The 27,713-nt window shown below is 36.1% G+C and overlaps 2 protein-coding genes and 1 long non-coding RNA gene across 5 annotated transcripts in view; 1 reads left to right on the top strand and 2 right to left on the bottom strand.

Annotated features, from left to right (window-relative positions):
* LOC107658916 (small subunit processome component 20 homolog) overlaps window positions 1-11,981 on the top strand; it is a 26,229-nt gene extending 14,248 nt beyond the window's left edge. Inside the window, 26 exon segments of the mRNA XM_016447636.1 lie at window positions 267-404; window positions 493-632; window positions 723-811; window positions 895-1,202; window positions 1,881-2,020; window positions 2,214-2,370; window positions 3,394-3,492; window positions 3,572-3,739; window positions 3,815-3,981; window positions 4,065-4,206; window positions 4,902-5,018; window positions 5,129-5,299; window positions 5,385-5,513; window positions 6,561-6,671; window positions 6,768-6,847; window positions 6,943-7,012; window positions 8,134-8,316; window positions 8,391-8,522; window positions 8,609-8,741; window positions 8,844-8,970; window positions 8,972-9,029; window positions 9,115-9,186; window positions 9,812-10,084; window positions 10,260-10,386; window positions 11,372-11,517; window positions 11,695-11,981. Coding sequence (XP_016303122.1) covers window positions 267-404; window positions 493-632; window positions 723-811; window positions 895-1,202; window positions 1,881-2,020; window positions 2,214-2,370; window positions 3,394-3,492; window positions 3,572-3,739; window positions 3,815-3,981; window positions 4,065-4,206; window positions 4,902-5,018; window positions 5,129-5,299; window positions 5,385-5,513; window positions 6,561-6,671; window positions 6,768-6,847; window positions 6,943-7,012; window positions 8,134-8,316; window positions 8,391-8,522; window positions 8,609-8,741; window positions 8,844-8,970; window positions 8,972-9,029; window positions 9,115-9,186; window positions 9,812-10,084; window positions 10,260-10,386; window positions 11,372-11,517; window positions 11,695-11,877 — 3,660 coding nt within the window. The 3' untranslated portion in view covers window positions 11,878-11,981.
* Window positions 11,982-12,010: 29 nt separating this feature from the next.
* LOC107658911 (ADP-ribosylation factor-like protein 1) lies at window positions 12,011-13,963 on the bottom strand. The gene is made up of 6 exons (XM_016447630.1): window positions 13,725-13,963; window positions 13,218-13,355; window positions 13,056-13,137; window positions 12,864-12,975; window positions 12,530-12,708; window positions 12,011-12,447 (listed from the first exon to the last, which is right to left on the bottom strand). The coding sequence occupies exons 1-6, from the start codon at window positions 13,726-13,728 to the stop codon at window positions 12,417-12,419; spliced, it is 546 nt and encodes a 181-aa protein (XP_016303116.1). The 5' UTR covers window positions 13,729-13,963; the 3' UTR covers window positions 12,011-12,416.
* Window positions 13,964-17,605: 3,642 nt separating this feature from the next.
* LOC107658921 (uncharacterized) lies at window positions 17,606-21,592 on the bottom strand. Of its 3 annotated transcripts, none has more exons than XR_001630854.1 (4): window positions 21,520-21,592; window positions 18,246-18,305; window positions 18,056-18,152; window positions 17,606-17,895 (listed from the first exon to the last, which is right to left on the bottom strand). It is a non-coding gene; the product is annotated as an uncharacterized LOC107658921 (long non-coding RNA). The 3 variants fall into 3 exon arrangements; XR_001630853.1 differs by having other exon boundaries at window positions 18,250-18,305; XR_001630852.1 differs by having other exon boundaries at window positions 18,056-18,305.
* Window positions 21,593-27,713: the final 6,121 nt, after the last annotated feature.

The raw sequence follows: 27,713 nt of genomic DNA, 5'->3' as shown, positions 1-27,713 counted from the left end.
GTATATATATATATATATATATATATATATATATTAGTAATTAGAAAGTAATTAAAGTATTAATAAATAATACATCAAACTTTTATTTAATATGCTATTTATAAATATGCAACTTATTTATATATATTGATAAATGTTAATAAAACAAATACACGAAACTAATGTTTTTTTATTTTAATTTTTCTAATATAAAATCAGTGCTCTTATTTGACCCTAATCGTTCCATCTCAAAACACAGAAAATGGAGAAGTCTGATTGTGTTTCAGGTTTACAGAAGGGGTCGAGCGCTCAGGAAGTTCGCCAGGCAGCTGACGGAGGGCAAGATTGTGATGTCATCGCGCTCCATGCAGAATTACGTCATGCCCTACGCCATGATCGCTCTAGTTGACGAAAAACTGCTGAAGGTTGTTCTTGAGTCAGGTTGGGTTTTTAACCATTTCAGTTGTTGTCAGTAGACTGTGCTTTAAACAAATAAATTCTCTGTGTTCCCAGTATGAACCCATGACAACAGCCGCTGTAGAAGTTATTGGTGCCGTGTGCAGACGCTTGACCTGGTCCAAGTACTTGTTCTACCTCAAACACTTCGTCCATGTTTTACAAACTGGAATAGCTGAGCAGAAACTGGCTGTCAGGTACACTTCCTGTGCATTTGTGTTTTTTCTGTGATGTTTTGTCCTTGATATGACATTGAATGATTTTCCTGACTCTTTTCATTGGCGTAGCTTGTTGCTGACCGTTCTTGATGCATTCCACTTTGACCATGAGACTCTCAGTAAAGAAATTGAGGCGGCTAAGAACAAGAAGACAGATGGTAAGAGTTGCACAACAGCCACATTAAACTTCCTGTTAACCCACACAGAGCTTAACATGACAAATGTGATTTATCAACCTCAGAGCCCAGTGTTGTGGTGGAAGAAGCTGAAGAAGAGGCAGCGGAAACCATGGACACGGATGAGAGTGATGCTGAAGATGCCATGGAAACCGATGAGGCTGGAGCAGCTGTTTCCACAGCAACGGATGCTGAGACGCAAGGCCCTGACAAACCAAAAGAAAGCAAAGAGAGTCAGATGAAGAAAGTTTCCCCTGTCGTCAGCAGTGGTCTTCCACAGAGTGAACGGGATCTAGAGGCGCTCATTTCCAGCATTCATCACACGGTCACTCAGAGCGTCCTGCCCAAACTTCACAAGTGCCTCACTGCGAAGGTCTGAGCTCATACATCATACTTAATGAGTTTAGTTTAAAGCAGAGCCAGACTGAAAGCTCTTAGTGGACTTTATTGCTGTCTGAAGTCTACAAAGGATGTAACCAACAATTGAAGACTCTCAGTTGATTTCATTAGGGTTTGGTGTTAGCTTGTTCTGCAATGAATCAATAGAAGAAAAAAAAATAGATTGCACAGACAAGTATTATGTGTTTATACAATGTTTCTGCAGGGCTTAAAAAGGTTTTGTTTTCCAATATGAATGTCTAAACATCCTTAAATCAAGATGCATTTACTTGAGATGAAAACTTATGATAAGAAGTCTTGATTTCTGGAAAATGTATCAAAATAAGTGAGTAAAACAAGAACAAAATGGTCAATGTTGTATAAAAACTAGTTTTCCCCTTGAATTAAGTATATTTTTCTGAGCCCGTTGGCAGGTATATGTTCTTGTTTTAATCATAAACTCAATTTAGATATTTGCACTGGAAACGAGACAAAAATAATAAGGAAGGAACTTTTCACAACATATTGACACATTGTGTTCCTTTTAATTTATTGCTTAAAATTTCTTTGGTTGGTATTAAAAAGGGCTTAAATGTTACTTTATAAAATATGCTTGCTCGTGGAAAGAGATGTTTAGCATCAACTAATTGTGCACCAATATTCATTTCTGCAGGTTAAACGAGATGACGAGCACAAGATGGTGAAGTCTAAGGAGGTGAAAGATGAAGAAGTGGTCAGAGTGCCTATTGCATTTGCCATGGTTCAGCTCATGAAGTCTCTGCCAAAGGAGGTCATGGAAGCCAACTTGCCTGGGTATATTTGCTCATTTTCTTAATATAAGTGTCTGTTTGAGTGTGGGAGAGATTGATCACCAGTTGTGCTGCAAATATTCCAGCTGTTCTTTAATTTTGAGTGTTCATCAGTGCAACAATTGGGTAAATGGTGCAGCATTTTCAGTTAACATCAGAACGTGACGCTATGCTCAGTTTGATGTTTATATATGCAGCATCTTCCTGAAAGTGTGTGTCCACCTGAGGAGCCGTTTCCAGGAGATCCGTGATGTTGCTCGAAATACTTTGGTGAAGATCATAGAGACGCTTGGGCATCAATATCTTCATTATCTGCTCAGCGAGATGCAGGCTGTCTTAGTGAAGGGGTATCAGGTAAAATATAGTCTTTATTAGCACGCGAGTGTATGATGCAAGAAAAGAGTATTTCATAAATGATAAGTGTCACTGATGAATATGGTTAAATAGGAGAAAATTAAAAAATCTAATGCAAAACACATTAGTAATGTAATCTTTGTATATGTGATGTTGGTTTCATACAGTTTGGAAATATAAAATATATACCATTTTGTATACGTTGTGCATCAAAAAAAAAAGATTAAAATTGAAGTTTTAAGTTTTAAATAATAAAATATTCCTCTAACACTTTAAAAACACGTTAGATGCACTTGAGTGTGCATATTTAAAGGGGTCATGAACTGCTTTTTTATTATTTTGTTATAATACTCTTATATGTGAAAAGATCAAGAGAATTTTGGTTTCTCAGTTCATGACCCCTTTAGTCATTATTTTATCATAAAAGGTTTTCAAAGATATTTTTCAAGATACAACTATACATTTTATAAATGAATTATATTTCTTCTTAAACATCTTATTTTGTTTTATTTTTGATGAACTAAAACTGGCTCTTGCCATTAATATAGCATAGAAACTGACATGGCATTAAAAAGAAAAGAAAAAAGTATTATATTTAAAAAAATATATGATTTTTTTTTTTTTTATCGAAGTTCTGTTGGGGTTACTCGATTTTGCATGAATGAACTTTGTCATAAAAATAAAAATATCTAAAATATTTATTTTAAAAATATATATTAAAAAAAAAATACTGTAATGCTTTTTGCCAGACAAAATTAATAATAATGTAATTTTAATTTGAATAAAATGTAATAATATTTGAAAACAAAACAGCATTTTATTAAATAAGAGATTATGCCATAATTACTATACTTATGGCAAGGAATTTTGGCCTGCAAAAGAAAATGGATATGCAAAATGAATCTGAAATTAGAAATGAATGCTGCTCATAGAAGATTTATGTTTTTTTCTGTTTGAATTGCATTTGTATTCTCTTTTTGAATAACTCGAAAGACTTGGACCAACCGTATAATTTTCTTTCAGGTCCATGTTTTGACTTTCACCGTGTACCATTTGCTCTCTGTTCTAAAACCATCCTTGACTGGAGGGGATCTCGACCCATGCATGGACATGCTCATCGCGGTAAATGGCACATATATTTTCAATAATAATTTCAAACAATCATGCCCTTTTATCCACTAACTCTCCGCACCCTTCGCAGATCTTTAACAACGAGTTATTTGGAGCTGTAGCTGAGGAGAAGGACATCAGAGGAATTGTTTCCAAAGTGATGGAGGCCCGTCACAGCAAGAGCTCCGACTCGTATGAGCTTCTCGGCCAGTTCTGCGGTCAGGAGCGTGTCATTCACCTCATCCTGCCACTCAAAGAGGTGAATAACCAAAGCGCTGCATCTACAAGAGGCTCACGATTTCTCAAGAGACTAATCTGGTCTTCCTCTTTCTAGATACTTGAGAACACAGCCAGTCTGAAGGTGTCGAGGCGAGTGCATACTGTGCTCAGGAGGATTGTGGCGGGACTTTTGCTCAATCAGAGCACGAGCCTTCAGTCCATCCTACTGCTCAGCCACGGACTCGTCAGTGACAGTCTGCCGCTCATTACCAGCAAAAACAAGTACGTCACACACACTCAGGGATGCATAAGAACTGGTTTAATCAGATCTAATTTGAACAATTTCACATCCCATATTCACCCAGAGAGAAGCAGAGTCCACCTCCAGATCCTTGCCTGCCTCCGCCAAGCTGTTTACTGCTGCCGGCCACTCCTAAGAGAGGAGGAGTGAAAGCCACCATCAGCAGCAGAACAAACATGCACATCCTGGTGGAAACGGGGCTCAGTGTAAGAAAATAATGCATTGGTTTTTGATTGACAGCTGGGAGAGTAAATGAGGTTCAATCTCAAGCAGAAATGATTCAAATCACACTCCATCAGCATTTAGGCAATTGTACATCAATCTGAATTAAATCGTTTGCTAAATGGCAAGCAACCAATTTAGATTGTGTTGTGAATTTATTTTGACTGTTGTCTGTAAAATTTATAAATCTCTGTGACGGATATTTTTTATGCTCATTAAGGATGCATTTATTTGTCCAAAAATACAATTTATTACAATTTAAAGTTACTGTTTTCTATTTTTAATGTTTTTAAAATGTAATTTGTTCCTGTGATGCAAAGCTGAATTTGCAGCGTCATTACTCCAGTCTTCAGTGTTACATGTTACTTCAGAAATCATTCCAATATGCAATTTTTTTGCTCAAGAAACATCTCTTAACAATATTGAAAAGTTGTGCTGCTTAGTATTTTTGTGTAAACTGATACATTTGTTTTCAGGATTAGTTGATGAATAGAAAGTTCAAAAGGACAGCATTTATTTGAAATTGAAATCTTTTGTAGCAGTTTAAAAGTCTTTACCGTCATATCAATTTAATGCATCCTTGCTCAAAAGTATTCATTACACACTTTGAAAACCACTTAATATTTCACAAATATTTTGATGCCATATCACTTTAACCACCAAAATCGCTCTTCCCCAGTTGCTTCACTGTTGTCTGAAGAGTTCAAAGATCAACTCGTCTGTCCCGTCAGTAAAGGAGATGCTGGATCCTTTCGTATCTCTCCTCCTGGACTGTCTTAACTCCATGCATGTGAAGGTCTGTCCTGCCTATGTGTTTCATTCATGTGTTTTATTGTGCATGATTGCAGCAGTTTCTTTACATACATGTAATTGCATGCATACAGCAAGCTGTCTTGTGCACATCAGGTGATTACCGAGGCTCTGCAGGCCTTCATCTGGATCCTGAAGTTTCCTCTGCCGGCGGTGGAGCAGAATTACGATCAGCTGACCAAGCAGCTCTTTGTCCTGCTGAAGGACTACGCTAAAGCCAGAGCCGGTCGTGGAGAGAACTTCCACCTGGTTCAGAACTGCTTTAAGGTGCGAGAGACCCTGACCACTATCTCATGTTCTCGTTTTGAAGTCTAAATGTGAATAATCCAGCATGACATGTTCTGTTTTATAGGCCATTTCTGTTTTGGTGAAGAGCATGAGAAAACCTGTAACAGAAACACAGCTGCAAGTGCTTCTGGGATATGCTGAGGAGGATATTTATGATCGCTCGCGGCAAGCCACCGCATTCGGCCTCCTGAGGGTAACTTAACCTACTCATCTAGACTGACTTGATCATCTGAGATACTTGCTTGTCAGACGAGGCATATTCCAACGCTTTATAGTGAATGCACTTTTTACTAGTTATGCTCATGGTTATTATTGGTAAATAAAAACAAAATCATTAAAATGTCTTACTTGAAATAAAATAAACATCAACTGAAGTAAAATATAAAAACACTTAAATTATTTAAGCTAATTGCTAATCTAACTGAAACTAAAACCATAAAAAACATGCCTATTCCTAGAAATAAAATGAAATTTAACTGAAATAAAATATAAAACAAAAGTTATACTTTTTTCATTTAGTTGCAAAGGCAGCATTTCTCATTTTCATTTAGTTTAACTTGATGTGATGACATTAATAAGACTAAAAGACTAAATGATTAAAAAAAGTGTATATTATAAAAATAGGTATTATATTATAAAAATGATTAAAAACTATATAGGCATATCAAAAAACTCAAGCATGGCGAAAACAACTAAATTATTAAATTTGAATTAAAATTAAAAAAAGTAAAACATTAATAAAAACTGTAATAGTGTCTCAATGATATTAAAATACCAATTTTTGTTTCATTTTTGCAATTTTTTTTTGTTTTAAGTTGAAGTACTAAAATAACTACAACTAAATAAACTAAAACTAAAAAATAACATTTAATAAAAACTACGTAGAAAATACATACTTTAAAAACAAACTAATAAAAATGACAAAAACACAACAAATTTTCTAAAACTTTAGCCGAAATTAAATAGAAACTGACAATATAAAAATAACATTAGAATTCAAAATAATGAATTATATTAGTCTATCAATGATACTAAGATAGCACTGGTTATGCTCTGCTATTAGTATGTGATTGGCTTGATAGAGTAAAATTGATGTGAGTAAAATGATGTGAGCTCTTTTTTTCAGTGAGTCAGACTGATGATTCATTAGTGAATCAGTGTTAATCAAAAAGGTTTTTAGAAATCCTCCTCCAGTAATCATGGCAGCATCATGGAAATGAATGGTTTGTTTGTCTTGCAGGCGATTCTCTCCAGGAAGCTGGTGGTGCCGGAGATGGAGGATGTTATGAAAAAGGTAGCCAAGTTTGCCATCGACGGGTCAAACGAACAGGTCCGCATGCGCTGCAGACAGGTCAGTCAGGATACTGCAGTCTTCATCATCATCATCCAGGTTTATGCATGTCAGGACTATCATCAGACTAATATCTGTCCTCTGCTGTGACTGCAGATCTATCTGAAGTACCTGACGGACTATCCACTGGGCAAGAAACTCAGGAAACATTTTGACTTCATAGTTGCTCAGCTTACGTAAGTTTAGAGCAGCTGATTATTAACAGGCAGATGTGAATTATTTCCTTCATGTCAGGCAAATTCAAATATTTGTTTTCTGATTCTCTTCTCAGTTATGAATATGACACTGGGAGACAGTCTGCCCTGGAGCTGATGGCTTTCATTTTCCAGAAATTTCCTCAGGTACTGTAACAAAAACAGTCCGAAATGGTCATGCAATACTAATATTAACATTGTAGTATCAATGAGATACTATTGTAGTTTTTATTAATATTTTAAATGAATTTTTATATTTTCTGTTTTCATTTCTAATTTTGATTTAGAGTAAAAAAAAAAAAAATATATATATATATATATATATAGTATATACTATATATATATATATATATATAGTTTTTGTTCATTTTTATTTAGTTTTTTAGTAGTAGTTTAACTGCACGGAAATTAAAAATGTTGCCTTGCCAACTAGACAATAGTTATTGTTACAAAATATTTTATTTAAGTTAAAATGTATATTATTTCAAGGACTACACGAAAATGAAAAGCGTTGCCTTGCCAAAATGTTTTACATATATATTTTCTTTAAATTAAAATTTGGGCTGTCAAATCAATTAATTGTGATTAATCACATCCAAAATAAAAGTTTGTGTTTACATGATATGTGGTGTGTACTGTGTGTATATATGTATATATAAATACACACACATACATGTTCAAGAAATATACCCAATATATATTTAGAACATATTTAGAACATAAATCATATATATTTCCCAAATATATACGTGTCTGTATTTATATACAGTACACACATATCATGCAAACACAAACTTTTATTTTGGATGCAATTAATTGAGATTTACTGATTTGACAGTCCTAGTTCAAATGTATTTTATTTCATTTACATTTATTCATTTAGTAGACGCTTTTATCCAAAGTGGCTTACAATTGGGGAACAAGGAACCAGAATGTTTTTAATGTTTTATAATGAACACTGCATACATTCATGTGCATTCCTTGTGCAGAGCAAGTTATTTTGAAGAAAGAAAATGATCAAAAACTTGGTTTGCCTCTGGAACGATTTTCTTTTTCAGTTAATGGCTTAAATCCCACTTTATTGTTCAACAAATAAATCCTTGCTCCATTCTCTGGCATGATCTAGTGAATTTCTGTTGGATGAATTAAGGTCCCATTCTACATTTTTTCCTGAATATTCCGTTTGACTTGGAAATGCTTTACATTATGCAGATTATTCTATACTTGGTGTTTATAATACAGTAAGATAATTGTGTTTTTGTTCACAGGCTCTATTGCATGAGCACTGCGGTTTGTTTTTTGTGCCTTTATCGTTGGCCATGTTGAACGATGATTCTGCAACCTGTAAGAAAATGACGGCTCTGGCCATCAAGTCTCTGCTGAGTCAGCTGGATTTGCAGCATCAAAATTCCATGTTTAACCTGGTTAACACCTGGCTTACGGGCGAGAAGGTGAGTAGGAAAACTGAAAGGTGAAAAAGTCTGCTTAAAATGTGTTTTGGTCATAACGGTTTGGGCTTTTGTAGGTGGCTCTGAGGCGACTTGGAGCTCAGGTTTGTGGGCTGTTTGTGGAATTTGAAGGGGAAAAGTTCAACCGGAGACTGGACGTCCTGATACCTCTCATTGAGAAAGAGATCCATGCTTCCAACTTTGAGGACGTGAGTGCAGAGTTTCATAGTATGTAGACTTATTTTGCATGTTTGAGTCTTTTTGCATTGATAATGGCTATGATATGATTGATCAGATTGAGGAAGAGGAGGATGAGAAGGCTGCAGACAGACTGCTCTTCTGTTACCTCACGCTCGTCGTCAAACTCATCAAAGAATGCAGCTTTTTGGAGCTCCACAAACCCGCAGACCTGCTCAACAGCATCTGGAGTATGAACACGTACAGATAAATCGAGTCAGTGTATTAATAAACCTGCACTTATGAACCTGAGATGCTTCATGTTCTCTCTCTCTCTCTCTCTCTCTCTCCAGGTCATATTGATTCCCATCTCCGTTACCCTCATTGCTGGAACTGGCTGATGGCGTCTCAGATCTTTGGTTTGCTGTTTGCTGCTCGTAAACCAGAGGAGCTCTTGGCCTTATGGAGCTCTCAGGAGAACGAGTAAAACCACGCAGCCTGTGGCCCCTGCTTTTCTCATAGACAACCTGTCTCAGAAGGCAAGAGCCCTGAGAAGCTGCACTTAAAACGCTCATTTCATGAAGACAGACTGAATTAATGAATGTTTTGTTTCGAAACCGTTAGATGAGAGAGCTGGTCCTGTCCTTCTGTTACCAACTGCAGTCCAAGTTCTTGGATATTTCTGCTGGAGAGCAGGTAGGAAATAATAAACATGTTCAAAAAGTGTGTTTGTTGTGTAATTATATATTAATAATAATTTAAGTATATTATGTAATTATTTTTAATTATAAAAAACATCAGAAATTTTTATGTCTTATTTCATTTGTTTTCTAGACTTTCTAGGTGGCTTTTAATATTTAATAGTATAAATTATATTAATATATTATTTACTTGTATAAATTATATTTAAATTATTTAATCAGAAATGATTCAAATAAATGAAATTTTATTTGTTTTTGTTGTCACCAAAAACGCTACATGGAAAGAAAAAATTAATTAAATAAATTTTAAAAAATTGGGGGGAAAAATTTACAAAAATCTTTTTTTTTTCATCATAATTTCTTTTAAGTCATTGATGCACAGTATACTCCGTATACCTTTATAAACTGTATTCATTGTATTCATTATTTTCCTATTTGATTTTCTAGACTTTCTTTTTGTTACAAAAATGTCTGTTTGATTTGAAACTATTTTTTAAAATGTAAACATGTATCAAATGTAAACATTTTTTTAACTTTATTGTAATATTTCAGTTTTCATTGTACTTTTCTTGCCAAGTTAATATTATGTTAACTTCCTGTTGTTGTTTTGTTCTGATCAGGTGGTGAAGAACTTACTTTATGTGGCCAAAGTGATCTACCTCATCTCACCAGAGTCTGATACCACAAATCCAGCTGAAGAACAGGAGGGTGAGGAGAAAGAAACGACGGATAACATGGAGGAGAACGAAGGGGAGGAAGAAGAGGAAGATAAGAAGCAGGAGCTTGAGGAGCAACAGAATGAGAACAAGCCTCCGTCTCTCCTCTGGGTGATGAAGAAGCTTTCATTACTGGCCAAAAGAGAAGCAGCAGACACGCCAAAAGTGCCTTTGAAGGTGGGCGTGAAATCAGTCTTCCTGTTTATGCTTGACTTCTCTGAATGATACAGATGGATCACTGGTAGGAATGTCCTCTAAATTTGAGGATCTCCAGCTCAGGGATGCGAATTAAGCAAAGGTTTGCAAAGTTAAACAAGTTTTTCTGTTACCGTTTTCTTTTTTTTTTTTTTAGAGAACTTGTGTTTTTAAGTTCTTGGGAGCCATAGCTGTGGATCTCGGAAAAGATCGACTTGGGCCGTATCTGACCACTATCATCGCTCCTCTCTACACAGAGCTGGACAGCACATATGCAGACCAAGGTCCGTTCACACCGTCCTTACAGTAGAAACAGAAAAACCCTACATGGAATGAAGAGTTTTTGTCACCTGGGAAAAAACGACGATGCACAATTGGGAAAAAAAAAAAAATCTAAAACCTTGACTAAAATGTATTTCAGTTAAAATATATATATATTTATTTTAGGTTATTGATGCACAGTATATCTCAGTCAGATTAACTTTATAACCTCTAAGGCCTCTAAATGATCAAAACTTGAAAAACCTGCTGTGCACAATATACTACAGGCCTTCTGTCATTTGATTGATAGTTTATACTTGTCAGCAAAAGGACTTCATTGCATTCAAAAGGCCTTTTAGCATAATTGTAGAAATATCAACCTTCAGGTCGTACGACACGTGTCTTTTTGTTGTGAAATCTTTACTGATTTTGTATGAAGTAAACATATTAACTACAACTTTTATATTGTTAGTAGAATAGTAGAAGACGAACATTTACTGGACTTAAACAACTTGGGTTTATTTGATTATACATAATTTTTTAGAAAAATCATGTTAAACTATAGAGCTTTGATCCTAAATCTATGCATTAAAATATTATATTACTAAGACATTAGTCTTTAGATCTAAGCTATGATTTATGTCATAAAGATAAAAATGTAATCTTATATTTTGCCCATACAAGTCAGCGACTGCAACAAATTTCTCAAAATTGTCTAAATAAAATAAAATTGAGGTGTTTTTTTTCCTTCTGGAGCGTGAGCTCTGTATTCTCACTATATCATACAATATGTGCCATAAAAGTCAAACATGATAACAGACGTATTTCATGGGTTTTTACAGGGTTAAGCTGCTTTAGATTCCATGTAGCAAAAATGCTGACATTTTTGTAAGCAAAATAGGAATTAAAACTAAATTAGAATGTCACAACTAAATGCATATTGTGACAATCTCAATCATTGACGATGTGGCTGAAACTGACATTTCATTGATCTTTTGCTCGTTTCAGAACCCACACTAAAGAATCTGGCTCAGGAGTTGATCGAGATGTTGAAGAAGCTGGTCGGTCTGGAGCGATTCTCTCTGGCTTTTGCCGCAGTGCAGAAAGAAGCCGCTCAGAGAAGAGCTTCATGCAAGAAAGCCAAAGCCATACAGGTAAAACATGGTTTTAAATGCTGCTCAAATCAAGCTGCTTAAGTGTGTAATTTGTTGTTCTTCTAGGCTTCAGAGACAACTATAAAGAAACCATTTGTTCGTTAATTTCCAGGTTACACCTCTTTATAACAAAAGTAAAAATGAAATGGTAATTCTATTCATGATTTCCCTTGACAGGCTGTTGTAAATCCTGACATTGCTGCCAGAAAGAAGGTAAAGAAGCAGTTAAAGAAAAACGAGGCCAAAAAGCGGAAAATCGCATTTGTGCGTACAGGACATAAAGCAAAGAAACATAAAAGCACGTCACTGAAAGACTTGGCTATAATCAGCCGATTCATTTTGCTGCTGTTTGCTAAATAATACATCGCCACATGGCAGCTGAGAGGGTCTGTCCGTCGACTGAGTCTGTGTCAGTATATGGATTTTTGCAACTTGTGCAATGTTTAAAAAAAAAAAAAAAAAAAGTGCAAAAACAGCCCAGCCATTTTTGTTATGCATGATGCCATACGTGTCGACTGCATATTTATTTCACAGCCATGCGTGCACCTGTACACGTGCAAATATAAATATGCCATTAGTCTTAAATATCTACCCACATAATACCAAACTGAGCTGCAGTGATTATTCCGAAACTAGGCTAAATTTAAAAAGCAGACATTTCTGAAATTACAAATGTAGTGAATACAGTTTACCAAAAACACAAGCATCAGTAGAGACGAGAAGCAAAATGGGGGAGTTAATTCGTGGAGAGTCCGTTCAATGCCACTCAACGTTTCTGTACTAAACTGGAAAAGCGGACGGTCTTCACACAATAGGAAGAACGCAGTCATTGGTCCAAAGGACACCCAATAAGAAGTCTCTGAAGTTCCTATTTACAAGATGTTTCGGCGCTTTTGCATTTACTGCCGGCTCTTCAGCGACTCAACCAACCTGAAATGTGGACGAACAGGAGGTATTAGTAAATACAATGCAAAGAATTTGTATTTAAACTGTCAAAAAGTAAAACACTTACCATTCCATTGCCTCATCCAGGCCTGTGCCTTTAGTAGCAGACGTCTTGAAGATCTGCCACTTCCTATCTTTGAGCGCAGGTAAACCGAGAGCGTTAGCCACTTCGGTCGGCGTCATGGCCTGTCCCATGTCCTGCTTGTTTGCAAACACCACCAGAATGGCTTTCTTCAGCTCCTCCTCCTGAAAGACAGGACCGATGACTAAACTCTTTGAAATACAGGTACTTTATTGGCATCTTTGGTTCCATGAAGAGCCTTTAACATCCATTCCACAAAGGTACTTGAAACGCAGCATAACAATGGAAAGTTACGCAACAGAAACCACATCTGACCAACCTCCAACATGGCCACCAGCTCAGATTTGGAGATGCCCATTCGGTCACGGTCACTGCTGTCCACCACGTAAATCACTGCGTCTGTGTTGGAGTAATAACACCGCCAATACGGCCTGTGGAAGACGGAGATTAAATCTTTAGCTCGATTTCTTTCTTAATCAGTGTAATACAAAGCAAATTGAAAACGTCTTGCCTGATACTCGTCTGTCCACCGAGGTCCCACACTTGAAACTTCAAGTTCTTGTATGTCACAGTTTCCACATTAAAACCAATTGCTGTGTTCGAAAAATAGCAAATTAGCTCCCACTACATCTCATGTGTAAAGTTGTGTACATAAATCATGAAAAACACGTACTAGGAATCGTGGTCACCACTTCTCCCACTTGAAGTCTGTACAATATGGTAGTTTTTCCAGCTCCATCCAAACCTAAAATGAGGATTCTCATCTCTCTGGTGCCAAACAGGCCCGAGAAGAGGCTGGAAAAGAACCCCCCTGTAAAAACAATAATATTATATGAAATTATTGAACAGAAAAAATGGTGAACTAATGCCATTTTAGATCAGTATCTCTCAGAATCATAGTACATGTATGCCGCTTATAGGAATCACACCCAAACACATTCGAATAAAACACTATAATCATTATGAAAAGAGTCAAACATGTTTTAAAAGCGAGCTTTTCAATAACGGGTTATTCTGATATCTGCTATGCTAACAAACAAACTAGCGTCACCAGGCGAACCAATGCGTGATGAGCAAACTTCCCTTTGTAAGCACACAGAAAAGCGTTCGTATTAATCGCATTTTAAAATGAACTGTCCATTATATCCAACAACATATATCTTATTTCACGCAGACCTACCCATTCTGGATGAAATACTTTAGTAGCGCTGTGTTTCTGATGGCAGACCCGTGGAAACACTTCCGTGCTCGAGCTGCTGAATGACGTGTCACACACAGGTCACGCATACGCACATTCGACACTCTTCTAAGCGAATCTGCTTCTGTCTTAAATACCTCAAATATCTTGATTTTTTTAATTATTATTATTAACAATACCAGAAAGATTCACATAAACATTAGAACAAGAACATGTGGGGGATACAATAACATGTTAAATATAATTATTCAAGTAAAAATAATAATAAAAAAATAAATCATAACCATACAAGTTATTACTTATTTATGATTTTTTCTATAAGATTGGATGTGTTTAAATCTTTTCTATTGGAGGAGATTCTTTGACATGATGAGTAAAGTAAAAGTAAATCAGAAGTGAATATTTTACAGTTGGGTTTCAAATTGAGGCATGGTGTTTTGTGAGTGTGGAATTTTCCCATCATACAAATAAAGTCCAGGGCATCCTCTATTTCTAGTAAACTTCCAGAGTTTGGTCTGAGAAGGAGACTTTAACATTATAATTCTAAATATTTGCTTATTTTTCATGTTTTTCAATCTGGTTATATTTATTTAATTGTGCCTAGACAATTGTGACAATTTATTTGTATTTTTTTTTCTTAATGTGTGTAAAAGTGTTTATTTCTTAAAGTAAAACAGTACCAAATGAAGGTGGTTGAGTGGTTGGAGCTCATGACCTCTACCCAGCAGTTGTGGTTTTTCCCTTAAAAAAAAAAAAAGTAAAAGCATTGGCTCACATCATCCCTTTTTAAGGGATAGGGCTCACCTTATAAAGTTAAAGGGATAGTTCACCCGAAAATGAAAATTCTGTCATTAATTACTCACCCTCATGTCGTTCCAAACCCGTAAGACCTTCATTCATCTTCGTAACACTAATTAAGATATTTTTGATGAAATCCGAGAGCTTTCTGACCCTGCGTGGACAGCAACGCAACTGCAATGTTCCCAGGCTCAGAAACACAGTAAGGACATCGATAAAACAGTCCATGTGACATCAGGGGTTCAACCGTAATTTTATGAAGCGATGAGAATATTTTGTGTGCGCAAAGAAAACAAAAATAAGGACTTTATTCAACCATTCTTCTCCCCCGAGTCACCCTCTGCCTCCATTATGAAGAGTACCACGACGCATGAGGCTCTCTTTTCTTCATCTCTCACATCATGGCTATCTTATCATCCCAGGTGTGTTTGCCAGTCTGTCCATGGCTTTCATGGCTGCAGCCAGTCTGTTTTACTACCCCAGAGTCCTCCGCTTTTGCCATCCTGCTCCATTATTTGGTAGTCCACTGTTGTCAAAGCTTTGTTTCCGTGGAGTGACCACCACACACCGAGGTAGGATTCAATGCCATGTTTTTATCATAGTCTTGTCTACAACCAACGTGTGCTTAGCCACTAGTGCTATCATGGCTTTCAATTCAACTGCTGACTTTTGGGCCGTTTTGTTGTATATAACATTAGCAATTTATCATAAGCAGTAGTGGGATTTGAACTCAGTTCTCCATGATTACAATGCAGTGCTTTATCACCTGAGCTACAGAGCCTGAAGGATTGAGTTTAGTGTAGATGGGGTTTGATTGAGAACTGTGTTGTATATAAATAGAAAGTTCCGCAGTTTCTGGGTTTGAAACCAGATTGTCACATATGATAGACACGTGATTATCCACTGAACCACAGAGGTTGTGATATGTGGTGGTGCTTTGGATTTGGTTCTGTGGCATTACCTATAATTTTATAAAAATATAAAAATATTACTTGGATTTGAACGCTGGTCTCCCTGATTAAAATGCAGCGTTTCATCTCTTGAGCGTTTTGGATGGGTATTTTATTAAGAGCTTTGTTTTATTTGGTGAAGAACTCAAGCAATTTATAGGCCTTGAACCCAGACTCATACATATAAAAAGCACATGATCATCCACTGAGCTACAGAGTTTGCGATTGTGTTTATTTGAGGGTCATCAAGACTTTAAGCTTAGCTACAGCTACGGCATCAATTATAGCAACTACTTAATGTAGCAGTAGTGGGATTTGAACACATGTATCCATGATTAAAACATGATGCTTTATCAGCTGAGCCACTGATCCTACAGAGTTCATGCATTTTTGGATGGGGTTTTATTAAGAGCTTTGTTTTATATGAAAAATCATTTAACAATTATGTGATGGTCTTTTAGACTTTTAGTTTCAGTACAGCATTTTTTACTTTTTGGAATTGTCATTTTAAAGAACAGGTTAAAGAACATGAATTGCTTGCATTGCAAAATTCTAATTAAAAATTACCTTGTAATTTATTGTACATCATTTTATGTGTACATTAATCTAATCAATTCGTACTGGTATCTATTTATTCTGTGCAACATAGTTCTGTTCTCAGGCCTGTCTAACACCCTTGCTCAACTTTATTTTAGATGATCACTTTCAATATAATAAAGAAAGACTCCACTTTGTTTTCAATAATTATTGATAATGAAAGAATTAATAATGATATTAAACTGCACATATCTTTTACAAATAGATCAAAACATACTTAACCTAATTGAATAATTTTGTGGAATAGGTTGAGTATGTATAGTGCAGTGGTGCTATTCTCAACAAGGGTAACAAATTCAGATTTTAATTTACAATTTAACACATAACTACATAAATAAAACAAAAAGGAATGATAGACATAATTATAACTCCTGTCCTATTAACTACAAATAACTAACATTTAACATTTGAAACCCACAGCTTTAACAGACATAGGTAAGCAATTAAATATTCGTCTGTCACAGCCAATCACCAATCATTGTAACTCTAACCCTAACCACCAAAGGAGCGCACAACTCATTGAAGTACATTAGACTCCATTTGCAACGTTGCAATTAACAAAAAACACCACAGGAGGGCGCACTAACTCAGACTTTATTTTAAATTGTAACAGAACCACACAATTTAACGTAAAAAAATATACAAAATATTTGTGCTGATGTAATTGACAAAAAAATCACCACAAGAGGGCGCAACACATTTAAGTTCATTAGACTCCCTTTGGAGAGGTGTAATTCATCCAAATCACCACAGGAGGGCACAAATCTTTTACCATAATTAGATGTGATTTGCAGCGGTGTAATTCACAAAAATCACCACAGGAGGGCGCAACCCTTTTTGCCAGATGCAAAATCTGTAGCTCACAGGTAAAAGCACTGCCTCATGGTTGTAGTAGAGGGTGCTGAGTTCAAGTCCTGCTATTGCTTATGTTAAATTGTTGGCATTATATCCAACAAAGTCTCTCCAATACTCAGCGTGAGAACCACAGTGGCAATAGTGGCTGAACACATGCTCTCTGTTTGAGGCTGCAAAAGAGGCATGGGTTCAAGCCCCACCTCAGTTTATATAAAAAAAAACAACAACCAAACAACTGAAAGCTTTAGCTAGCTTATTGTAAAATCACAGGTCACATACAGCATGTAAATATAAGTTCCTTCACAAGTTCAAATAAGTGATCTGTAGCTCACTGGTAAGAATGCTGCCTCATGGTTTGAAGTTGCTGGTTCAATCCCAGCCAGGTCTCAAAGAAATTAGTTTGAGTTGTGCAGGTGCACATGCTACTTTTCATTTAAAATGAAGCTCTCAACAAAATACCACACAAAACACATCTGAACTCAGTGGCTCAGTTGCTAAAGCATGGCAATCGGAGTTCAAATCCCATTATTGCGTGTGTTAAATTGTTGCCATTATATCCAACAAAGTGCCCCAAATGCCAACACTTAGTGTGAGAGCCACAATGGCACTAGTGACTAACACATGTTCTCTGTGCACAAGGATGTAGTAGAGGCATGGGTTCAAATACCACCACAATTACACAACTGAATGCTTTAACTTGTTTATTGGAAAAAACACAGGGTAACAGTGAAATATAAGCTCCTCCACAAGTTCAAACACGAGACCTGTGGCTCACAGGTAAGAGCGCTGCCTCACGGGTTCAGAGGTTGCTGGTTCGATCCCAGCCAGGTCTCTGCGATATGAGTGAATGGTGGAGTGTGTGTGAAGGCGTGCCCAAAGAAGGGGGATACCAGTATGGTCTCCCCCTGGAGCTTCGCACACTGTGACCAGCAGTGGTTATGCTTTTGGACAGACTGGAAAATAAAAAGAAAGCTGCATAAAAATGATCATCCCCCGTCCCTTCCTCACCTACTTAGGTTACCATCATTTGCTTTTCAAAGGAGAGGCCCTTCAGAAAGAAAATGATGGTAACCTACACATGAACTAGCCAAAAACACACATTATAAGCATTACCTGTCCACGAGCAGATGTCCATCATTACAGCGAATGTCTGTCCACATGTCCCAGAGCTCTGCTTCTGTTGACTGGGTGCTCAAACACATCCCTTACTCTGTAGGGTAAAGAAATAAAAACTACTACATACTGTGTAACCAAAAGTATTAGTGTAAATAATAGTTATATTAATACATGGTATTTCACATACTCACAGGCAGAGCTGGATGAACCAGACGAACTGGATCCAATGGTCCATAAGTCATGTGCACTACAAAGATAAAATAGTAATTCATAAACATAAACATCATTAAGATTTGCAAAGAAACAAATGATAAAATGATGCAGTCTTCCTCAAGAACGTTTACAGACAAAATGTGGTTTGTGTAATGTTCCTAAAACTGTGCAATGAGAAATCAATATCAAGGAGTATATTGTTCAGTATTGCTGTATTATAATCCTTGAATCTTTGTACTTGCATGCTGTTATTGCCTTCCCTCTGTCTGTAAACTAAATCTAAATAACAAGAAAACGCCAAATAAATCAATAAATCTGAGTGTAAGATTTTGCCACCATCATCGGGCTTGATTGGTCTAAAACAGATATCGTTGCAAGATTCTGCACCAACAGATTTATTACCACAGATCTCGCTGTCTAAAGTGCTGGGTGGAGAACACGAAGAAATGCAAGTTGTGGATGTTTTGTGTCCTCAAGCCGGGGCACAATATTACACACCTCTCAAGCGCCAAATGTGAGTAAATGCTCTTTGTCCAGTAAATTTTGCAGTGTCACATGCCATTCTGTCGCTGATATTTTATTGTTGATTAGCTAAATATGTGCACTGTGGCATGAAGAACGTCTGTCAGTAAAGTCTCTTATGTTATCAAAAATGCATTTGAAAAATTATTTTTGATTTTAAAAGTGACAGAGGTTAGTGATGGCTTAACCATGGCTAGGATCAAGGCTTTCCTCTCAACTGTAACACAAAACCTGTTTAACTAGACTCGATTTGCACAGGAGGGTGCAAATTCTTCAAGTTCATAAGATTTTTTGTGGCGTAATTCACCAAAATCACCACAGGAAAACCCAACCCGTTTAAAGGGGTCATATGATGCTTTTTAAAAGATCATTATTTGGGGGGGGTGTGGCAGAGTCTTACCTTTGATAAAGAATATCTCTTTGGATTTGAGACTTTAGTCTTTGCAACTTCAGGGATCTTATCTATGCACAATCAGCTTGTAACACTCCAAAGAGAAAGGAAAACTTGAAATCGCATCATATGATCCCTTTAAGTTTATTAGATTCAATATGTGGCACTGTAATTCATAAAAATTACCACAGGAGGGCACAACCTGTTTAAGTTCATTAGACTAAATATTCTTTGGTGTAATTCACAAAAATCACCACAGGAGGGCACAACCTATTTAAGTTGAGTAGCCTCTATTTGCAGTGGTGTAATGCACAACAATCACCACAGGAGGGCGCAATCCACTTAAGGTCATTAGACTCGATGTGCAGTGTAATGCATATACTGTACATATAAGTTCTTGTTTAAGTTCCACAGTCGTTAAGGTTGTTCACCGTTTATCTTTAAAAGGTTCATTACACGACGCTTCTGAATACGGTCTATGGTGTGGCCACCTAGTATAGAATATACCAAACTAATGTATTTCACCTTTAGTTCTGCAGCATCTGCCGGATTCATGAACAACTTAAGAAAGAAGTTAAGAAATGTCTTAAGATAAGTTGTAAGAATGTTCTTCAAGAATGCAATTTTTGAAATATTCTTAAACAGTTCTCAGATATGTTCTATATATCTATAAAATAAAGCTGCATAAGTAGCCTATAGGGCCTAGGCTATATATATATAATAGTAAGTGTAGTGTTAAGTAGTGTTGTAGTAAATGTAGAGTCCCTTACAATAAACGACATGTTAGTAAATGATACTTTATATTTACCTCTGATCTGTTGGATTCTGCTTTACAACTGTGGACAGAGCTATGTAGTTTATATTGTAACATTATAGGCTATAGTAAAGAAGTACACCATTTTCCCACAGAGTACAAAAATACATTTAGGCCAAATATCTTTTATCGGTTTATATATTTTTGTTCTGTTCAAGCCTGTGAGCAATATGACTGGTAATCTGTCTGAGAGATCAGACATCAGGTAGCATGTGTAACTAGTACAACTTCAAGCTTGAGTATTTGGATAATTTGAAATTATTATAAAAATTATGATAAATTAAAAAAATGAATTGTTGGATCCAAAATTAAACTCCAGAATGAATACAGGAGAAGACTGTTCTTACATAAAGGACGATTAAAACAAAAGCCGTTCACAAATCACACTAAATGATTCATTTGTGAATGCGACTAATCGCAGCAGAACAACTCACTGAATCAATGCACTGATTCAGAAGTTCACGATTTGCGTAGTTCTCCACAAACTACCTACACAGTTCCTATTACCCTGTTGAAAAAACCAGCATATGCTGGTTAGGTATGTTTTGACGCTGGGATGCTGGTTTATGCTGGTCCTTTGCTGGTTTATGCTGGTCCTTTGCTGGTTTAAGCTGGTCCTTTGCTGGTTTAAGCTGGTCCTTTGCTGGTTTAAACTGGTCCTTTGCTGGTTTAAACTGGTCCTTTGCTGGTTTAAGCTGGTCCTTTGCTGGTTTAAACTGGTCCTTTGCTGGTTTAAACTGGTCCTTTGCTGGTTTAAACTGGTCCTTTGCTGGTTTAAACTGGTCCTTTGCTGGTTTAAACTGGTCCTTTGCTGGTTTAAACTGGTCCTTTGCTGGTTTAAGCTGGTCCTTTGCTGGTTTAAACTGGTCCTTTGCTGGTTTAAACTGGTCCTTTGCTGGTTTAAGCTGGTCCAAGCTGGTCCTTTGCTGGATTAAACTGGTCCTTTGGATCCAGCTTGGACCAGCTTAAACCAGCATCCCAGCATCAAAACATACCTAACCAGCATATGCTGTTTTTTTCAACAGGGTAGGCCTATAAAAGACTGAGCTACTAACAATACCTATGCAGCTTATGCTTATCTTTATTTTTGTACATGTGTTGTAGTAAGCAGTACATAAAGTACTGAATATAGTGTGTTTATTTTGCTTCATGAAAACGTATGAAACGTACTGTGTGTATTTGACAAATATGCGATGGGAAGCAGAAAGTGCTTTATTCAGCGGCGAATCTCGCGGTTAAGTCGAATACATCCGGGTCCCTTTCGAATCGTCGTCAGGTAAAAAAGCGCAGTTCTCCCTCCGCTCCACTAGGCGGCGTAAAGCGAGCGTCACCTTTAGCGTCACACCATTCGATGTTTGACAACAATGAAGCTTTATCATGTCGTTTAATGCCATGAAAGCACAGATTCTGCAGATGACAGCTTAGTGACAGGCTCTTAATGTCTCTCAATTACCGCCCGTCAGCAAACAAAACCGACACAAACTGCGGTAAAGTGCAGGAATCGAGTGTAACGCGACTCACCTGTAAGTAACTTTCCGCGTATGAAGTCCTCAGTCGTTTTGTTTTGCTTTAAAGTAATTCTGTAAGTGTGTATTGATGTAGTAGTGTTCACTCGCTCTCCTCTCTGCGGCAGAATGACAGTCTCTGTTGTGTTTGTTTTGCTCGCGGTGTATCTGCGCACCTCTCACCTGCTGCTCCTCCAGACACTTCTTCACATCCACAGACTTTCAGATCTGCTAGAAAGGTAAATCTGTTCTGACATTTCTAATTAAGAAACTACATAGAGTTCTTGTGCTGCTAGCTGTTTGCAGGTGGTGTTTGGAGGAGGGACTTGCTCTAGAAAGAATTTGATTGGACAAAATTTGTGTAGTGCAATATTACTGTTTCTGGTCTGTGAAGAGAATGTTTACATTGTACATGTATTTGTTAAAAGCATACTTTTAGTAGTATATAAATGGCTTTAAAGCTAGTAGACATGGGCTGAAAGCCATGTACAACACTTGAGATTTCAGTTATACTATCTTGTTGATGAAAATAATTGTCATTAGACCATATTGTATGAATAACACATACGAATACGAAGGTTTTCTTTTAGGATTCCAAATTCATCAGTAGTTGTTGTGTTATCTTTATAAGATTTATATGTATTAGGCTACCTTTTCTATTAATTTTATCAAGCAATGTATTATCATATTATTGTAGTGTTACTGTAATGGACTGTATTCGTGTTTGTTAATAGAGCGGGGGTTTTTTTGTGAAGCTCTGATCTTCTGCTGCTTCATGTCTTTCCTACTTCTAGCTGTGATTGGTATAATATGAGTAGAACTTAGATCTGTTTCAATAGCATATTTAAATATAAGACCATTAACTTTTTAAATGTTGACGATGCAATGGGTTTTTTAATGGATTTTCAGTTAAAAGCCTGAAATAAGGTCTGTGATTAATACAGGCTCGAAGTGTCTTCATGTTTTATTCTATGACATAAAATACATCAGTAATACCCTTGTGATAAATGGGACTACAAAGGTTGTTGTGGACATTAAACGGCATCAAACTATTCTTCTGCAAACTATTCTAACTCAACTTTTCAGGGAAAATGTTTGTTAAATAAATACTGAAAGAGCTGTTGGAAGCAACAATGTGATGGAGAAACTCATGCAATGTTGTAGTTAGTGTATAGCTTAGATTTAACTTTTTACTTCTGCCAATTGTATTTAGGCTTCAAAATTCATACAATTGTTTATAGGACGTGATGCGACCCTAAAAAGGAAGGAATGCTCAAGCATACCTGGTTCTTCTCGTCATGTGCACTATGTTGCCCATTATTGCACACTGTTTTGGATGTTCATTATCCAATAACACTCTAGAAAGTGAGTGTGACACAGGTGTTTTATAAAGACACAAAGTTACTGATAAAGAACAGTTCATCCTACTACACATAGCTAATGTTTTCTGTCTTTATTTATTTCTTTAAACAGCAGGTAAGTGATGTTGGAAGAAGAGTTCTGGAACATGTGGACAGACATTTGCTTTAATAACAGAAATCTGGTCACGGGCAGGTAATGCTTATATTTTTAATAGCTTTAATACTATGTTAATATTTTTTAATACTATATATACTTTAATACTTTATATATATATATATATATATATATATATATATTGTTTGATCTGATATTTACATATTAATTTAATATTTTAAATGTAATGGAGTATCCAATTGTATCTAGACAAACCGTTTTGGTATTAGTATTTATTTAATTGTATATAGGAACTAATTTGAATTCAAATTTGTTTAAATTTATTTCTTAGTATTTTAGATATATACTAGTTTTTTACTAGTTTTATGATTAGGATTTATTTATTTGTACCTAGACACAAAATGTGTAAATGTTTGTGTTTTTTAACAAGATTTTTAACTAAAAATCTAGCAAAAAATGATTTTAATATTCTGTTTATAAATATTTACTTAAGTTTAATGTAATTTATATATTATTTTGTATATTTACATTTTGTTTTTAATATGTTAAAATATTCAATAGTATTTTTTTTTGTGTGTCATTAGTATTTATTTAAATGTACCTAGACACAAAATTAGTTTTTTTTTAATGGGTAAATATTTTTTATTTTTTAATATGAAACATTTTTTTTGCAATAAAAATATTTATGTTCTATTTCTAAATATTAACTTTTTAAATTTTGTTATTTTATGTAATATTTACATACGAATTATATTTAAAAATAATAATTTATTGTACATATACAAAAATATTTTAAAAGTGTGTGAATTTATCATTTGCAAAAATCTTGATTTTAATATTTGAATTCTGAATGTTTCGCTTTTAAATGAATATTTAATTGTACCTTTAATAGTATGCCAATTTTTATTTATTTAATTAAATTTAATTTTTTTTATTTATTTATTTTTTTTGTTGGAAATGTGTGTAAATTTGTTTATTTGTTATAGTAACTGAATACCACTCTATGTGTGAGCTGGTGTGGCTGAGCGGTCAGAGCTCATAGCATAAGACCTCAACCCAATGCAGGAGATGTGGGTTCAGATCCCCCCTCTGCTGCAGATGAAAATGAGGAAGCCATTTTTGGCCACATTTAGCAGCAAAATAAAAAAAAAAAATATTTTCTAAAATTTTTGTTCTCTTTAACTCCTCTCCTCTCCACCTTCCGCCCACCTCTTGGCCATTTTACCGCCCCAGGTATGTTTGCCAGTTAATCCGTGTTTCTCATGACTGCTTAGTCAGTCTGTTGTATCGCCCCAGGTATGTTTGTTAGTCCGTGTTTCTCATGACTGCTTAGTCAGTCTGTTGTATCGCCCCAGGTATGTTTGTTAGTCTGTGTTTCTCATGGCTGAGTAGCCAGTCTGTTTTACTGCTCCGGGTATTTTAGCCAGTCTGCCTCTGGCTTTCTGTTTCACCACCTTTGCCTCCTCGCTTAGTTATTCAGTATCTTTCTTTGGTGAGGGATTTGAACCCACGACTCCATCGTAACCTTGTCCGCAACCAACGTGTGTTTAGCCACTAGTGCCATCGTGGCTTTCACACTGACTATTGACATTTGGGCCGCTTTGTTGGATATAACGTCAACAGTTTACCATAAACAACAGAGAGATTCGAACCCAGGTCTCCATGATTAAAACTCAACGCTCTTATCACCTGAGCTACCGAGCCTAGGCAATTAAACTCGGTTCAGTTGGGGTTTTATTGAGAGCTGTGTTTTATGTAAAGAAAAACCCTGGTAGCTGCTGGGTTTGAACCCAGCCTGTCATGCATGAAAGGCAAGTGATTGTCCTCTGCGCCACAGAAGCTGTGATGTGAAACAGTGGTTTTGATTTGATTTAATTACCTATAGAAGCAAAATAAGAAACAACAGGACTTGAACTTAGGACTTCACGTTTAAAACACAATGCTTAATCACCTGCGCCACTGAATCTGTGGTATTGCATTGTTTTGTAGCAAGTATAGCAAGAATTTGATGTAAGTAATAGTGGTATTTGAACCAAGACTTTTATAAACAACAAAGCAAATAACTATCCACTGCGCCACAGAATTTCAGAGTCTGAGGTAGCTTTTTTTTGTTTTTTTTAACAGTTAATTAGTCTTTCCTATGCTTAATAAATAATGAAAAGCACTCCAGCAATCATGGGATTTGAACCATGACTTTCATGTACCAAAAAGCAAATGACTTCCCACTTTCAGTTGAAATATGGCCTTTTTAATTTAAATTCTTGCCATTGTTTTCTTAAAGCACAGGTTAAAAAACATGAATTGCTTAATAAATGATGAAACGTACTTCAGTAATTGTGGGACTTGAACCAAGACTTCCTTGTACCAAAACGCATATAATTAACCACTTCGCCACAGAGGTTATGATAATATGTTGTTTTAGATTTTGGTCTATGGAAGCTTATTTGTAGCTATAGCAACAATTTAAAAATAAGTAACAAAGGGGTTCAAACTCAGGACTTCACGTTTAAAACACAATAATCTCTCACATCACTGAGTCTGTGCAGGTCTGAGTCAGCCACAGAATTGAAGGAAATGTTTTTTAAGGGCCATTTAGACTAGGTGAAATACCATTTTTCCCCCCTGCGCATTGTCATCTTAAAGAACATGCCTAATAAACTAGTTTATATCATTTGATGTACACACTTGATGTATAGAATAACTTCATAATTTTTTTAAGTTGATATTAAAAAATGTTAGCTGTGGTGTTTTTTAAATTTCTTACAATGCATAAAATCATAATGAACTTTTTTTTTAATATTTATATTCACGTATGTAGTACTCGCATTAAACTATAGGGCTACTGTTATTCTGGTTTAATTTGGTTTGTTTATAAATTTAAGATTTTTATTTTCAGCGCAAAAAAAAAAACAATCCTAGCTCTCTTTTAAAACAATGACACAACAGTGCACATGCAGTGCATTAACAGCAAAATAAAACATGAAGTCACATGTAGTTCAAAGGAAAACTATTCTCAACAAAGGTAACGCTAAATTAAAAATTTAGTGAAAATTTAATATTAAACCACACAAGCAGCACTAAACAGAATGACGAACAGAACAATAAGCTATATTAACTACAAATAACTATATTTAATGTTTTTCATAAGCAAAAACAGCTAATTAAATATTCATCACCACAGCCAATCACAAATCATCATGTAATGCCAAGCAATCAGTGTTACACAAGTCGTATTTGACTTCACACAGCACCGTACAGACCGATCAGCGCCTTACACAAAACTGCATGTCAGTTTCGAGATTTTGTCTGGAATGAAAGCAGCCACCTGACTTCAACCCAGCTTCTTGAGAATGGCTGCATAAGCCACACAATGCAGCTGTTTCGTGATTGGCCGGACACATTAATGACAAATATGATGTGTTTCACGTTTATACCGACACCAATTATGTTATCACACAAATCTGTGAAAAATGTAATCATGATGTTATATTGTGACATTTATTAAAATAAAACTAGCTGAAAAATGTAGACCCCATTTTTTCTGATTTCATATCTCATATACTAGGCCTATAAACTAGTCCAGAGCTAATATCAGTCATTAGCTACACCTGGAACATCTAATCAAGCCTACCTCACCTTTATCAATTAATTCAGAGCTAGAGACTCGAGAAAGCTGCCCAGTAAAGTTTGTCGCAAGGTTTTACAGGGGAAGACACTAGTAGTGTCTCATTCAGAAGGCTCCACCCTCCGGTGGTCACATTTGGCATTGACACTGCCTCATTTTAATTTTTGTGTGAATTACATTGCTGTAACTCTAATTAACGTAAACCTGTTATGCCATCCTGTGGTGATTTTTGTGAGTTACGCCACTGCAAATTGAGTGTATATTGAATGTCAAATGAACTTAAACACCTTACACCCTTCAGTGGTGATTTTTGTGAATTACATCGCTGCAAATAAATTCTATTCAACTTAAATGGGGTGCACCCTCCAGTGGGGATTTTTGTGAATTACACTGCCATATATCCAGTCTATTCAACTTAAATGGGTTGCGCCCTCAAGTGGTGATTTAACTGCCGTATATCGAGTCTATTCAACTTAAATGGGTTGCACCCTCCTGTGGTGATTTTTGTGAATTACACCACTGCAAATCCAGTCTAATCAACTTATATGGGTTGCGCCCTCCTATGATAATTTTGTTGAATTACACCACTTCAAATCACGGCTATTCAACTTAAATGGGGTGCACCCTCCATTGGTGATTTTTGTGAATTACACTGCCGTATATCCAGTCTATTCAACTTAAATGGGGTGCACCCTCTAGTGGTGATTTTTGTAAATTACTCCGCTGCAAATCCAGTCTATTCAACTTAAATGGTTTGTGCCCTCCAGTGGTGATTTTTGTAAATTACACCGCTGCAAATCAAGTATATTCAACTTAAATGGGGTGCACCCTCCAGAGGTGATTTTTGTGAATTACACTGCCGTATATCCAGTCTATTCAACTTAAATGGGTTGTGCCCTCCGGTGGTGATTTTTGTGAATTACATCGCTGCAAATCAAGTCTATTCAACTTAAATGGGGTGCACCCTCCAGTGGTGATTTTTGTGAATTACACTGCCGTATATCCAGTCTATTCAACTTAAATGGGGTGCACCCTCCAGTGGTGATTTTTGTAAATTACTCCGCTGCAAATCCAGTCTATTCAACTTAAATGGGATGGGCCCTCCAGTG

This window comes from Sinocyclocheilus anshuiensis, unplaced genomic scaffold, assembly GCF_001515605.1.
Source record: "Sinocyclocheilus anshuiensis isolate Anshui unplaced genomic scaffold, SAMN03320099.WGS_v1.1 scaffold283, whole genome shotgun sequence".
Taxonomy (NCBI): Eukaryota; Metazoa; Chordata; class Actinopteri; order Cypriniformes; family Cyprinidae; genus Sinocyclocheilus; species Sinocyclocheilus anshuiensis.
This window is presented reverse-complemented; position numbering and strand designations above follow the sequence as displayed.